Source organism: Mus caroli, chromosome 8 (genome assembly GCF_900094665.2).
Source record: "Mus caroli chromosome 8, CAROLI_EIJ_v1.1, whole genome shotgun sequence".
NCBI classification, from domain to species: domain Eukaryota; kingdom Metazoa; phylum Chordata; class Mammalia; order Rodentia; family Muridae; genus Mus; species Mus caroli.
The window spans coordinates 80,155,742-80,170,207 of record NC_034577.1 but is presented as its reverse complement, the minus strand read 5'-3'; the positions used below and the strand labels follow the sequence as shown (position 1 = coordinate 80,170,207).

The 14,466-nt window shown below is 51.1% G+C and overlaps 1 protein-coding gene across 5 annotated transcripts; it reads left to right on the top strand.

The window, feature by feature from the left end:
- Positions 1-1,755: 1,755 nt before the first annotated feature.
- Positions 1,756-10,759, top strand: Snx20 (sorting nexin 20). Of its 5 annotated transcripts, XM_029481031.1 has the most exons (5): positions 1,774-1,896; positions 4,393-4,478; positions 5,783-5,921; positions 7,496-7,647; positions 9,759-10,759. In XM_029481031.1, the coding sequence occupies exons 3-5, from the start codon at positions 5,801-5,803 to the stop codon at positions 10,425-10,427; spliced, it is 942 nt and encodes a 313-aa protein (XP_029336891.1). In that variant the 5' UTR covers positions 1,774-1,896; positions 4,393-4,478; positions 5,783-5,800; the 3' UTR covers positions 10,428-10,759. The 5 variants fall into 5 exon arrangements, with proteins under 5 accessions (XP_021026091.1, XP_029336891.1, XP_029336892.1 ...); XM_021170432.1 differs by lacking the exon at positions 4,393-4,478 and having other exon boundaries at positions 1,756-1,896; XM_029481032.1 differs by lacking the exon at positions 4,393-4,478 and having other exon boundaries at positions 5,788-5,921.
- The last annotated feature ends 3,707 nt before the right edge of the window (positions 10,760-14,466 follow it).

The following is a 14,466-nucleotide window of genomic DNA, read 5'->3' as shown; positions in this document are numbered from 1 at the left end:
GGGCATTTTGTTATGGCAGCCCAAGTGGACAAGACATAGCCCTTGCCTGTTCCCCTCTCTCATCAGCTTCTGGGCTTCAGAGAAAAGCCAGCACCCAGCAGATGACAAAGTCTCCTGGTCACACTGGCCCAGTTGTGTTCCTCCAACAAAATCTGGGCACACCTCCATGTCAGGTGGTTTCCAAAAACTGGACCCCAGCCCCAAAAGAGGAAGCAGTGACTGTCACACTATTCCCCTGTGGCTGCTAACTGCTGTGATGAGCTCACAGGGTTTGGAGAAGAATTCAGAGCCTGCTGTGGCATCTCACAGATTTCAAGCCTGGACAGAGACAGGGCAAGGAGCTGGAAAGATGCACAGTAGGAAGAGGAGGGGCAGAGGCACACACCTCTCTGCAACCTCTTGTCTCTTTACCACACCAGGCCCTCTGAGATACAGCCCTTGCAGCTGGGACTAGCTAGTCAGAGGCATGCCATGCATAGTAGTTCTCGCAAGCTCTTGCCAAAACCAAATTCTTATGGATATGTGTTCTTGGTATGAGAGTGATAGTGGTGCAGAGAGGCAGGATGTTGTACAGAGTCCTGAGCAGAAAGGCAAACGATGAGGATTTTAGTATGCCTTCAGTTGCCAGCCTCACACGCTCAGCATGACACCATTAAGTGTTCTCTACACCTTGACTCATCATAAGCTTCTGAGGGCCTGTGGGGTTGAAGCAGACGCAAATGAGGGCGAAACCTCTGTGACAGTGAAAAGCAAGATTGATTTAGTTGAGCATGGTAGACAGCATCTATTCATCACAAGATCCTTTCAGTGCAAATGTGAGCCTCGGGAGGAAAAGGAGATTAAGAAGCACACGTACCCAAAGGAACCCTCACAGCCTATCTGCAGCCATTAACGCAATTCGATAAAAGACAAAGAAGGCAATGGACTCCAACAGAGAAGAGATGGGCGTGAAGTAAGCCTGTAAGAAGATGTCTACCATAATTATCCTTTGTGGGACCCAGTGATGTAAGCTATGAGGTGACACCTCTGCCCACACTGTAGAATGGCTTCAAGAAGTATTAGCCATGCCAAGGATAGTGAAGGTACAGCCTAGCTCATTCACAGCCAGGCGAGTGCAAGATGTCCACCCGGGCCGTACCCTAGCCTATCCCATGACCTTTCTGTGTCAGGCACTGGCTCCACATCCCACCAGCTCCATGTGCCAAACCTCAGTTCTCCAGCTTGTCAACAGAACACGAAGGGCCCCATTATGCCTAACTCGTAGCTAGGATAATAACTATTAAAAGGATGTATCCCCAAATCCTCATGTTAGACTGTGATCCCTAACATAATGGGTTTGGGAGGTAGGGTCTTCTGAGAGTTGACTGTCATAAGGACAGTCTTCATAAAGGGATTTATGCTGTAACTGTGAAACTGGAGTGCATAAGATAAGCTTTCTCTTGTCTGTCCACCTCCTACCATGGCATGTCACAGGCGGCAGGACAGCCCTCACAGACACTGCCAGTGTGCTCTTGCATGTTCCGGATCCAGAGCTATAAACTAAATAAACTTTCCTGTGTGTGATTTTTTTTCCTTCAGTTTATCGTCTTCTGTCATTGCCACAGAAAAGGACTAAAACAAAGGACTTTGAAATGAATTCTCCAAATGCCAGCCATCGTTCAGGTGTCTAATAGGTATCAAGCTGCTTAAAGCTGCTGTGAAGTTAAACTGTCCTCCTGTTGGTGGCCTTGTCCCACGTGGCCTGCAGATATTTGTCTCCGCCCATTTCCTGTTTTCAAAAGGAGAACTCAGAATTGCGGCAGACATTCAGCCATCTAGTTGGACCTTGCAAAAAGAGATCGGACCGGGGCATGTGACTCTCCTGGACCCTGAACCCACAAAGCCTGAAGATCCCAGGTCAGTCAGTGTTTGACCCCAAGCGTAGCTGGCTTCTGTGCACTGAGACCCAGTGATGTCCTTGAGAGGCCCTCTAGGAACTCCCTGGGGACTGGGTAGGAGGGACCAAGGGTGGTGAGAGTATGGGCTGTCCTTAGAAACTGGGGCCAAACCCACCTCCAACCTCTAAGCCTGACTCCTTTTGCAATGCCAGGCACTGGTCCTGTTCCTGGGAACAAATCCAGGCTTGTATTTCTCAAAGGGTGGACCCTGCAGCTGAGTAAGAATCCAGAGCCCACCCCAGCTCTGTCTGGGTGTTGTGGGGTAGGCAGCCTGCTTGCCTTAGAGCTCCTAACACTTCCTCTCCCCAGTCCCAGTGGGGATTCTGATGTGCACCCCCAACTGAGAGCGCTTCCACTGGCAAGCTCCACAGAGAAGCACCCAGGGGTCCTATGGTGCTCAGGGCAGGTGGAGCCTTGGCTGACCCTTCAATGGAGACCTGAGGAGGCTGCCCTACAAAGAAAGGAGGCTTAAACTCAAACTCCCGCAGGCAGCCAGGGCTGCGGCTCCCCTTCCTTCCTTTCCTTCCTTCCTCCTCCTCTTTGAATGGGTGCCTCTCAGTTCTTCTGTCTTATGGGCAAGGGCTTTTACTATATTCTACCAGATTTTCATTAGCCCCCCACCCCCACCCCCCGGCAACCTTCCCCCTGCCCCCGAGAAAGGTGGCCTCGGCTCTACAAGTGGCCCTGTGTATGCAGGAGGAGGACTGAAGAGGGCAGGGTCCCTTGAAGTGGGAAACAAGAGCCAAGGCTCCCGGAAAATGAAGATTGTCATGCACAGAAGATAGTATGGCCTGCGACTCTGCTCTGTCCTCTGGGCCAAGTGCAGTTCCAACATCTGCAGTGCTTTGTTCTGATGACTAGAAATCTTTCCCACTGAGGGTGTGGAGTGATAAGGCAGCCCTCAGAACCCTCTGTCCCCAAGGAGCTTAGCAGCTGGGCATGGTGGCACAGACCTTTGATCCCAGTACTTGGGAGGCAGAGGCAGGCGGATTTCTGAGTTCGAGGCCAGCCTGGTCTACAAAGTGAGTTCCAGGACAGCCAGGGCTACACAGAGAAACTCTGCCTCAAAAAACCTAAAAAACCAAAAAACCAAGGAGCTTAGCAAAAGGATCAATTGCCCACAGGGGGAAACTGAGGCTTGGATGTGTTTGGGAAACTGTCAACATATCACCTTTATCTACTTGTCTTTAAATGGGTCACTCCCAGCCTGTCCTGTAAGAGGACAGGAACAGCTTTGGTTGTGGCTTTGAGTTTTATTCTAAGTCTCGGTTTCATGCCAGTTTTGAATGGTTTACCAGAGCACGCAGCACATTTCTGCGGTCTTCCGAGGTCCCATGGAAGAAGTTCCCTGCTTCTGGCACGGTACCAGCTACCCAGATCAAAGCAGATCTGGAAAGGCCTAGACCACTAGGGCCAGTTCCACAAGCCACCACTCACTTCACAGACAAAATCATAGGGAGAGTACAGAGTGCCCATAGGAAACACTACATCTCCATTTGGTAAAATAGGCCCCCTTGGCATACCTGTAATCCCAGCCCTAGGGAGGCAAAGACAGGAAGATTATGACTTCCGGGCAGCTTGGGCTACATAGTGAAGCACTATCTCAAAAAACAAAAGCAAGCAAACAAATAAAACCCCCTGTTAAATATGACAGCATATGGACTACCTACTATCTTGCTTTAGCACTTAGCACAGTGGTTCTCAACCTATGGGTTGTGACGCCCCCCATAGGAGTCACAGTCAGATATCCTGAATATCAGATATTCATATTAGAATTCCAAACAGTAGCAAAATGACAGTTATGAAGTAACATCAAAATAATTTTAGGGTTGGGGAGTCACCACGACTTGAGGTACTGTATCAAAGGGTCACAGCATTGGGAGGTTGAGAACTTAGCAGAACATGAGGGACCCATCCCATCAACACTTAACAGTGTGATAAGGCTTATAGCCACCCTTTCCAAAAAAAAGGAAAGGGAGAGATGGAAAGCAGAAGATAATAAATGACATGCCCAGGGGCTGCGGTCAGTCAGAATGGGGGTCATGTCTCCTGACTCCTCCACAGGGCTGAGAGGTTAGCAGGTCACACAAGCTATTGAGTACCCAAGCATATACAGCACTGGTCCAGCCAGGACCCTGTTCTGTGCCTCAGTTTACCCACCTCCTGTCACTGTGAGGCTTGATGGAGGGTCTCTGATGACACTTAATGAACCGATGCTTAGATGCCACTCAGAAAACAGTCCCTTCCACCTGCCTTATGAAGAACATCCCCTGAGGCACAGGCTCAAGCCTCCCCTACGCCAGACCAACTCAAAGAGAGGATGCGATGACATCATTGCACTTCCTCTTGGTTCCTGCGCTATGATGCTTAATCTTGCCAACTTCACTGGACTTAACAATACCCTGGGAGCTGAGAGAAGTCGACCTCTGCGTGTGTCTGTGTGCTGTTTCCGCAGATGACTAAGTTAAGGGGAAGACCCACCCTGAATGCCAAAGGCTTGGAGGAAAGAAGAAAGTGTGCTTCAGTGAGCTGGCTTTGCAGGTAAAGCCATTTGCCACTGAGCCTCATGACCTGAGTTCCAGCCCCATGACCTGTGTGGTAAAAGGAAGGAACGTACTCCTGCAGCTGCCATATGACCTCCATACTCTTCATGAGCTGAGGGACATGCACAGGCATGAGCATGTGTGCATGCTGTGCTCTGGAGGTGAGCTGCTGTGCTCTGCCCATGTCCTCCCCGCCTCCATGAGCTGAAACCTGAAAATGAACATAATAAAACCTTCAGCTGTTGATGCCTGGAATTCTGTCAGAAAACCTAACACATGTGCCCAAGACAGTGCCCAGCCGTTTGTTCCTCTGAGAGAATGTCTTATTTCTCGTCTCCTAGTGTGCAGCTATCTGTAAAAAGCACACCCTTCTAGAGTTATTTATTTCATTTCTATTCCTCAAACACCTAATGCATGTCAGATCCTAGTAACAGAAAGGACTGTGCAGTCCCTGTTGTGTGAAGAGCCCCGAGTCCAAGCTGTATGGGGTAGGCCTATGGTAATCCTCATACCAGCCTGTGAAGGTAATTCTGATATTGTACCCATTTTATAAGACTCTGAGGCACAGAGGAGGGTAAACTGACAGTTATCAAGGCATCCATTTACTTCTGTGTACAGACTGGACTCCAGAAGCCTGCTGGCCTGCTGCCTGCCTGCTGCCCACTTCTGGTCAGAGCAGATTCTGTAGTCGGCCAATTTGGGCTTACCACAAAGTGAGAATAGAAAGAGTCCCTGCAGGGGAGGGCGGTCACATTGGGAACATGCAAAGAGGCATCCCTGGCCTGCACATCTTAGACGCAGTTCTCCCTTGCTCCTCTGTACCAATGGTGAGACCTCAGGCTAGACCTGCTTCCTTATCTGTTATTTGGCAGTAATGCCAAAGTTTTGTAGGTGTCTTAAAAAAAAAAAAAAAGAAGTGTGAGGCGCCAGATGAGATGAACTGGGCATATTAAATATTTGCTTAACGGTAGATAGATAGGGAGGGGTGCACTGTAATATAAAGCTGAGTGGTGGGACATTTATCTGGACTAGCCAGTACACTTCACCCAGGTCATCTCTAATGTTGGTGCTGTCACTTGACAGTATTTCCTGTGAAATCCAGAGCAACTGTATACTGCATGGAGCACAACCATAACTCAGGATCTGTCTGTCCATTACAGGAGAGGGCTAGGTTTGATCTGGCTGGGTGGGTGACAGAGGACACAGCAAGGCATCATTGTCATTCCTCCCTGCCTGCCAGCATGGAATCCTTAGCATCCTTGCAGGAGCCCCAGTGTGAGCTGGCTCTCTTCTCTCTTGTAGCTCAGGTAGCCTTGGAGCATGGCAAGTCCAGAGCATCCTGGGAGCCCTGGCTGGAGAGGACCCATAAACCAATGCGTAACAAGGACCAGACAGGAAGTATTGCCCCCAGGCCCAGACCTCCCAGGACCAGGACCAGAAGGTAAACTGGAGGGTTTGTGTTCAGTGAGGGAGGTGGGCGTTCACAGACATTTGAAGCACTTCAGTGGTTGTACCGAGGTAGCCAGGCAGCTGTCTTAACTGGGGTCACCTTAACCTAAGCACAAGGATTTGGTGCATGCTTGTTACGTGGGAGATGATCCTCGGAGACAGAGCAGATTGGGAACAAGAGCAGCCTCCTGTATAGGGGGTGGGTGATCACATGACTAGGGTAGGTGACTGTGACTCAGTCTAGATGGGGGCTCATGGGAAAGTGTAAAGAACTTACCTGGGTTGTGCATCCAAGGACAAAGAAGCCAAGGATTGCCCAACATCCCTTTCTTCCTGCAAATGCTGTGGTCCTAGAAAGGCCCTAGGGTCCTGAGTTATGGGTGCTTTTCTTAGAAGCCAATAGCATTTTCCAGAACAGTGGCTGCCAGGGGGTGTGGCCTGGCACTGACAGGATCTGCTATAGTGCCATCTCCTGGAATCATCTCTCTTTACACTCAATTTAAGATGGATCTGCTGAAGCCTGGGGTGTGCCATGCATGGCAAGTAGACTGATCACTCTCCTGGCCTCCAAGCTCAGAAAAGAGACACTGGTGAAAAAGAATTGTAGATGTGCCAGGAAAAGTCTACTGGAACAAAATGGGAAGCACTCACTCCAGTATCAAAACGGGGTGAGGCAGGGGAGTGACATGAGGGTCAGGTGGCACAAGATAAGGACGTTCCAGGCCTGTGCCTCTTGCAATAAATGAACAATTCTTTATGCAATTGTGTTGGGAAAAAAAATCTAAACAGATTCTCAGAAAGGTGTGGGACTCAAGTGAGGCTTAGGAAATACTGTGGGGAGCTGGGTGGTGGTGACGCACGCCTTTAATCCCAGTACTAGGGAGGCAGAGGCAAGGTGGATCTCTGTGAATTGGAGGCCAGCCCGGTCTACAGAGAAAGTTCTAGGACAGCTAGGCTAAACAGAGAAACCCTGTCTCAAGACAAGACAAGACAAGACAAGACAAGACAAGACAAGACAAGACAAGACAAAACAAGACAGAACAAAACAAAACAAAAAACCACTGTTGGTTTTTAGACAAGGAATCAGGAATTCAGAGCCGAGAAAGGCAGCTGCACCCTGAGATAAAGTGTTTGTGTAGTCAGAGCCTCCCAGGCTCAGGCTGAAATACAACTTCCTCAGGGCTTCCCCTGCACACTGATGTGCACTAAGGGGCTCCATGGCCCCAAGTCAGTGCCCTAGGGAGTACATGGGCATGGGTCCTGCTTGCCAGGAGCACATGATTACAAAATGGTCCATCAGCAGGCCGGATGTGTACAGACTGGATCCCACCCACAGTGCACTTCATAATAAGAAGAAGCAATCAGAGTGTTGGACTGAGATCAATACACAAGGTAGTTTCACAGGGGTCTAGCTGACGTGCCCACAGGGAGGATGGCAGGAAGGGATAGATAAACTCTTCCAGAACTCTGATATCCATTCCATCCCACGCCTCTAGTCATCTCCCTCCATCCCTGGCCTGCAGGGCACTGCTGAACACAGATTCCTTAAAGGCAGTGTCTTTCCAGAAGCCCAAGATGGCCCCAGCTCTAACTCCAGCATGACCACAAGGGAACTCCAGGAACACTGGCAGAAGGAGAAGAGCCGCTGGAAACATGTCAGGCTGCTCTTTGAGATCGCCTCAGCCCGCATAGAGGAGAGGAAAGTCTCCAAGTTTGTGGTAAGCAGAGCTTAGACTGACGGGGCTCCTCCCATCAGTCACCTCCTGCATGGCCGGGGAAAGGCCTTGGGAGATCACAGCTTTCCACTTCTAATATGGCACGCTAACTCACAGTCTTCCAGAGAAACGGAGGTTGCACGGTCCCACATGAAGGTAGGGTGCCATGAGGACTGTGAGTCATGTTCCCATGATGCCAGGTGTCAGTCATCCGCACCCCTTCACACCCCTTCTCTGTTGATTCTGAAATCTCCTTTAATCGTTAATATGTTTCTGGCTTTTTATTTGACTTGCTTTTAAAATACTTGCTTTTAAAATACATGTAAGGGAAAGATCAGTTTCACAGGACATTAAAAAAAAAAAAACAATTACAAAAATAAACCCAAAAGAAAGCTGAGCTCTGTTATTTAATTCTAGCTGCTAGTCCTGGTTTGTGGGGAGTTCCCCGATGGGAGTGCCGTCTGAGTGAGATTGGCCTGTTCTAGGAAGATGGAAGAGTAATACCAAGTATTCCCACCTCACTGGGACCTGTGAGGTCCCACTCACCACTCCTCCTTACTGGGACCAGTACAGTTACCATAGCTACCAGCTTGTACTGGGTACAGCCCTCCCTCGAATCAATGAGTTCACTCAGCTATTTAACCCTCGTGCCGAAGACAGGAACTATTCCTATTCTGTTGTGTTGTATAAACTCTCGGAGGTACAGTGCAGCAGCAGGAGGGAGGACCTCCGAGAACCCATGTTCAGGAGTTCCCTGAACAATCAGCTGTATGACAGGCCTAATACAAAAGAAAGTGTGTTGAGGGAAGGGGATATGGAAAAGGGGTATAGGTAGGGAAAGGAGGGGGACAGAGAAGGACAGAAAAAGAGAGAGAGAGACTGAGAGACATAGAGAGAGACAACGAAAAAGAGGGGGGAGAGCAAGGGAACTGGGGTGCAAGAAATCTTCTTATAGCCTGGCTGGTACCTGGCTTGCAGCCCCCACAAGCTGTTACTAGGTAGCTGTTTGAACGGAGCCTAGAAGATTTGCCAACACATCCTCAAGTTAAAGATGAGACAATTGAAGCTCAAGGAGGTTAAATTCCCAATCTAAGACCAATGCGTTATGCCTGAAACAAATGCTCAGGTGTTCCAGATGGGCCCTTCCTGACTCCAGCCCACGCTTCCCAATTTAGGACACAGAGCCCCAGTTTTTGATGATAAAAAGCCAAGAGAGACACCAGCCCCATCAGCAACTCCCTGTGCCTTTTCTTCCAAGATGCATCTAAGCACTGCTATTCTAGAGCCAACATTTGCCAGGGACTACCTTTCTACCTTTACTCATAGTACAGCAGGAGAGTAGGTGTGCCTGTGCGCGCGCGTATGTGTGTGTGCGTGCGTGTGCGTGAGATGAACTTCAAAGTATGCTATGTGTATGCGTGAAAATGGCAGAGGGCCAGCCAGATGGCTCAGCCTGTACAAGCACCTACTGCCAAGCCTGCCCACCTGACTTTGACACCCAGAAGCCACATGCTGGAAAGTGAGAACCAACTCTCACAAGTTGTCCTCTGATCTACACAAACCACACACACACACACACATACACACCGCAGACACATGTAAAAATGTTTTTTTAAAGAAAATGTAAAAGGTAACATTATTACTTCGTACAAAATGTGACTTTAAAAATGGCACAGGGGCAGGTGCGTAGAGGGAGGGGGGAAAGGAGACACTGTTGCCAAGCAGGGCACGCCTACAATCTCAGAATTTGCAAGACTAAGGCTGGAATATCAGGGTCCATCTGTAAACTACAAGGCTAGTTCTTATTTCAAAAACAGATGGCCTGGGACAGGGGAGGGGAAAGGATTGTGGGAGAGGGTACAAGGAGAGGGCGGTGAGCGGGATTTAAAGTGAATAAGTAAAAAGGAAAAAAAATTAAATTAAATTTAAAATAGCCAAATGACCTGGGGCGAGGCTGTACAGCTCAATGGCAGACCACTTGCCAGACTTGTACACGGTCCCTGGGTTCCAGCCCCAGAAGGGTCGAGAGCGTGCGCGTGCACACAGCCGCGGGCGCGCGGGCGGGGCGCGCACTCGGGCTGTCCTGAGGCTCATCCTCTCCGCTCTGCCTGCAGATGTACCAGGTCGTGGTCATCCAGACCGGGAGCTTCGACGGCGACAAGGCGGTGGTGGAACGGCGCTACTCGGACTTCGAGAGGCTGCAGAAGGCCCTCCTCAAGCGCTTCGGGCCGGAGCTGGAAGACGTGGCGTTCCCGCGGAAGCGCCTGACCGGGAACCTGTCGGCGGAGACCATCTGCGAGCGGCGCCGGGAGCTGCGCGAGTACCTGCGGCTGCTTTACGCCGTGCGCGCGGTGCGCCGCTCGCGCGAGTTCCTCGACTTCCTCACGCGGCCCGAGCTGCGCGAGGCCTTCGGCTGCCTGCGCGCAGGTCAGTACGCGCGCGCGCTCGAGCTGCTGGGCCGCGCGCTGCCGCTGCAGGAGAAGCTGACGGCGCACTGCCCGACCGCCGCCGTGCCCGCGCTCTGCGCCGCGCTCGTCTGCTTGCGCGACCTCGAGCGGCCGGCCGAGGCCTTCGCGGTCGGCGAGCGCGCGCTGCGATGCCTGCGGGCGCGCGAGAGCCACCGCTACTATGCGCCGCTGCTGGACGCCATGGTGCGCCTGGCCTACGCGCTGGGCAAGGACTTCGCGGCGCTACAGGGCCGCCTGGACGAGAACCAGCTCCGGAGGCCCACGCACAGGGGCGCCACCCTGAAGGAGCTCACCGTGCGGGAGTATCTGTCCTGAGGCGGCCCGACAGGTGCCCTGGCATCCAGGCTGCGCGGACAGTGCCGTGGGTCGCCATCGCGGGTGGGCTTTGCTGGACGGCTTTGGACAAGCGTGGCTTGAGGGGCTCCTGGGACCTCTGGAAGAGCCATCTTGTGACCTTTGAGTGCCAGGTTCTCTAAATCCTAAGCCGACAAGCTCAGCTATCAAAACTTTGCAAGTTCTATGGACCTTAGGTACCATCTCGGGATGGGAAGGACTTGCCTACCGTACAGAATGTGTTCAAGGCCAGCCTAAGAAGTTTGCTGAGACTGGCTCCAAATAAAGAGGTCTGAGGATGTGACTTAATGGCACAGTGCTTGTGAGATTCCTTTGCTTCAATCTAAAGTACTACCAAAAAAGAAGAAGCATCTATTTTTGTAGACAGCCAGACGAGAAATTTGCACAAACATGCAATGCAATGCACTTCCTTAAAGACTATCCCCTCGCATAGCCCCAGATCTTCCCTTCGCTCCTGTACCCCACCCCCCAATCAGTTGCAAGTATTTGCATCCATTAACCCACAGACCTAGCTCCTCCTTTTGGTGTCACGCTCTCAGTAAAACAAGCTCTTCAGGGGAAGCCTGCAGGATGGAGAGTATATGATTCTTTGAAGTTACAAGGATGCTGGGAAGTCAGGTGTGGTAGACGAGGAGGGGAGGGTAGAAACTTACCATATCCAAATATGGTGTCTGCAGGCGGCCCCTTTGGGAAATACTTATTATTATACCAGAGCATGAGGAGACCATGTAACTGCACTGGTGACCTCGTCAGAGGAACCTACCCGTTCTGTCTTGCCTTGTGATTCCCTGCTCAGCCTTGGGACTCTTGAGTCCCGCCATTTAGAAGGCTCTTATCCTGCACAGGCCCTTGACTTTGGACTTCCAGAACCAAGTGCTGAATAAGCCCCTGTTCTTTATGAATATGCGGTCCATGGTATCCAGCTATGAAACAGAAAATGGGCCAAGTCTCAGACATGCCACGCCCTGCAGCTGAGGACAATTCCAAACACGAGTGATGTTGGAAACCTCTGAGAATTTGGGCTGCAGACGAGCACTCACCCACACCTGAGGGCTGAGGAAGCACAGTTTGGTCCAAAATGGCTCAAGCAAAGAGGCTGGGCTCAAGTGCTCTGCGATGGAGGGGTCCCTGCTGCTGTAAAGCAAATAAACAAGGACCTCATTCAGAAAGCGAGCTCAGCATCTCAAAACGCGTGTGGGGAGTTTGTGGATGAGCAGATATGACAGTGGGGGATATTCAGTGTGTACACCAGGAAGAGCTACAGCGTCTCAGGGGAGTGGGGAGGGAAGTTCCCCTCGGTGCCCCTGATGAAGGAAGGTCCACATAGTGTGCAGGGAAGGATGTGTCCTGCTTACTGGAAGAGGGACTGATAACAGTTCAGCTTTGGGACCCTGCACACGTCTTCCTAATGGTGCCCTCCTACAGTGTGCACCTTTGGGAGACATTTGAACAAACATCTGTCACAGTACATAGCACTCCACCAAGAGACCAAAGTTTGATCCCACCCAAGTTCAGTTTAAGGAGCCAATGAATGAATTTATTGAGCTTTCTCAATGCGGATGAGAGGTTACTTCGAGGGTGTGTGACCCCAAAGCAGTGGCTCCAGCATAGATGGAATCCTCCTTCATTTAACTCAGACACACTGCATGTGTCTATGCTCTGGTACCTTCTGAGACCACAAGACCATCTGCAAGCCTGGGCAGAAGTACATACCATACAGCTGGGAGGGAGGCATGGGAAGAGTGTCTGGAACCTCGGGTGAGGGTCTAACCACCCTTCCTACCCACTTCTATGAGGAAAGGTCCTTGGGCAGGGCTGGATCTTGAGGGGCTGTGGCTTCTGAGTTCAGCTTCTCTGATGGAGATGGTAATAGCTACTCTGCTTGAAGGACTGTACTGTACAGTTTCTGCTCAGGTCTTTCAGTAGCTACAGCCATTGTAGTGTCTGCTTCTCATGCTGTGTTCCGGCCTCTGTGATAGCTCAGAGGTCTGGCCTGTGATAACTGCCACGTCAGGTATCTTTTCCCAGCAGCTGGAGCCAAAGACCTTGTTCTGTGGATTCCTGGAAGAGACCCTTGAGTTTCTAGGTGACTCCTCAAGGCCCAGTATGGCACCACAGAGGCAGCCTACTCCCACTGTGACCCCACACAGCATTTCACTTTCTGGGCTTCCAGAGTCCCCCATCTTACCTGCCTTATTTAGTCCTTGTTCCACGGGACATTAGGAATGGTAGCAACTGGGACTCTACTTTCTCAAACTGGCTCCCAAGGAGGGGCACAGAGTGTCTGTCCTTAGTCCTCAAGGAGGGGCACAGAGTGTCTGTCCTTAGTCCTCAAGGAGGGGCACAGAAGAGAATGAGAGGAGCAGATTTACTCCACCACACCCCCTACACCATTGTGCCCTCACCACAGCCCGGAAATAGAGCCAGAATGCCATAGACTGGCAGTACCAGGAGAGAGGCATGCCGTACAGCCTCCGTGGTCACAGGACCCAGTGAGATGCCCAACCTCACCCAAAGAGATACACAGACTACGTCCTTCTCAAACCCAATTCTTTCTTCCTTGTTTCTCTCAGGTGTCCATCAGTGAGACAAACACATCAGCATGCAGGCCCATAGCTATGCCCAGGAGCTGGCTCTGGCTAATTGGCCCAAAGCCTGAGGTATCCCCTTTGGATGGAGATGGGCAGTCCCATTACACCCTGCGTCCATGGATGCTATGCTCCAGGCTACTCTCCTGTTCCTGCCAGCCCCACCCTGCCCAGGCCACACTCTCATCCCATTTACAGCTGAGGACAGACACCCTGAGGTGACTTTCCCAGGGTCACATGACTCCCATCCAGTCACAGCTTAGACCATCTGTCTGGCCCAAGCAAGCCATAGAATTTGTTACCTACTGTTCATTCCTGAGCACTGGTCTCGGCCCCGTTGACTGTCTCTGAGATTTTATTTTTACTCTGACTTTGATTGGCTGTCCTTGGCCCTCAGTGAAGCTTAGGCTGTTTGGCCCTCACCTTCCTCATGGGATCTCATGCTAGATGACAGAGGTTGGGTATTCCTGGATCCCTCACCCAGAAGGGCTTTTCAAGACCATTCCCCATCTGTAAACACTCAAGTGCATTGCATGGTGTCTGAATGAGACTTGGGATGCCCATAGCATGGTGACATCCTCCAACAAGCAAGGCAAATGGAAAAATCCTGCTTTCAAATTCTAGATACACTTGGTGGTCACCTCACTGGACTTGGGAGGTGCTGTGTTGAGGTGGGTGCCTGGCCTCTGGGCTCCAGGCTGCAGGTTTCATTGGGGGTGGGCCCCCAACCATGCTCCCCAGTGCTCCTGTGACTCTCTGCCCCTGCTGATTCTGTTCCCGTTGGACAAGAGCTGGGCTACACTGACACACTGTCACCCTCAGGTTTGTCACCTCCTCTGTGCTGCTTTCCTTCTTGCAGCCTGTCTTAAGTATGCAAATTTGTTTGCAAAAGAAACTTCCAAGTGGAACATCAGAATCCCTGGCTCTAATTAGAAGCAAGCAACTCTAAGGATAAACACAGCGGCACCTGCCAACCTCATTACACATCCAACAGCCTTGCCCCGAGGCAGGATGGCCTCTGTGGATGAGCTCCATCTGTGATGATAGACTCTGGGGACCAGCAAGCACTGCTCAGTGGCTAGGAGTGTCCACCATGTGGTCCCTCCTGCCAGTGCTGTCCTAGGCCATCTGGGTCTGGCCTACATTATCCTAAGCCATCTGTCTGGCCCAAGCCAGCGGTAGAAATTGTTGCCTACTGTCCATTCCTGAGCCCTGGTCTCAGCCCTGTGTACTGTCTCCCAAGATTTAGTTTTTGCTCTGGCTTTGATCAGATGTCCTTGGCTCTCAGTGTCCTGTTAGGAGCTGGTATTCACGTTGTGGTGCCTGATTTCAAGCTGATTCCAGATAAAAGCACCCACGGGGTGAAGTGATCATATGGGAAGTGAAGCATCATGGGAGAAGCGATCTGGGCT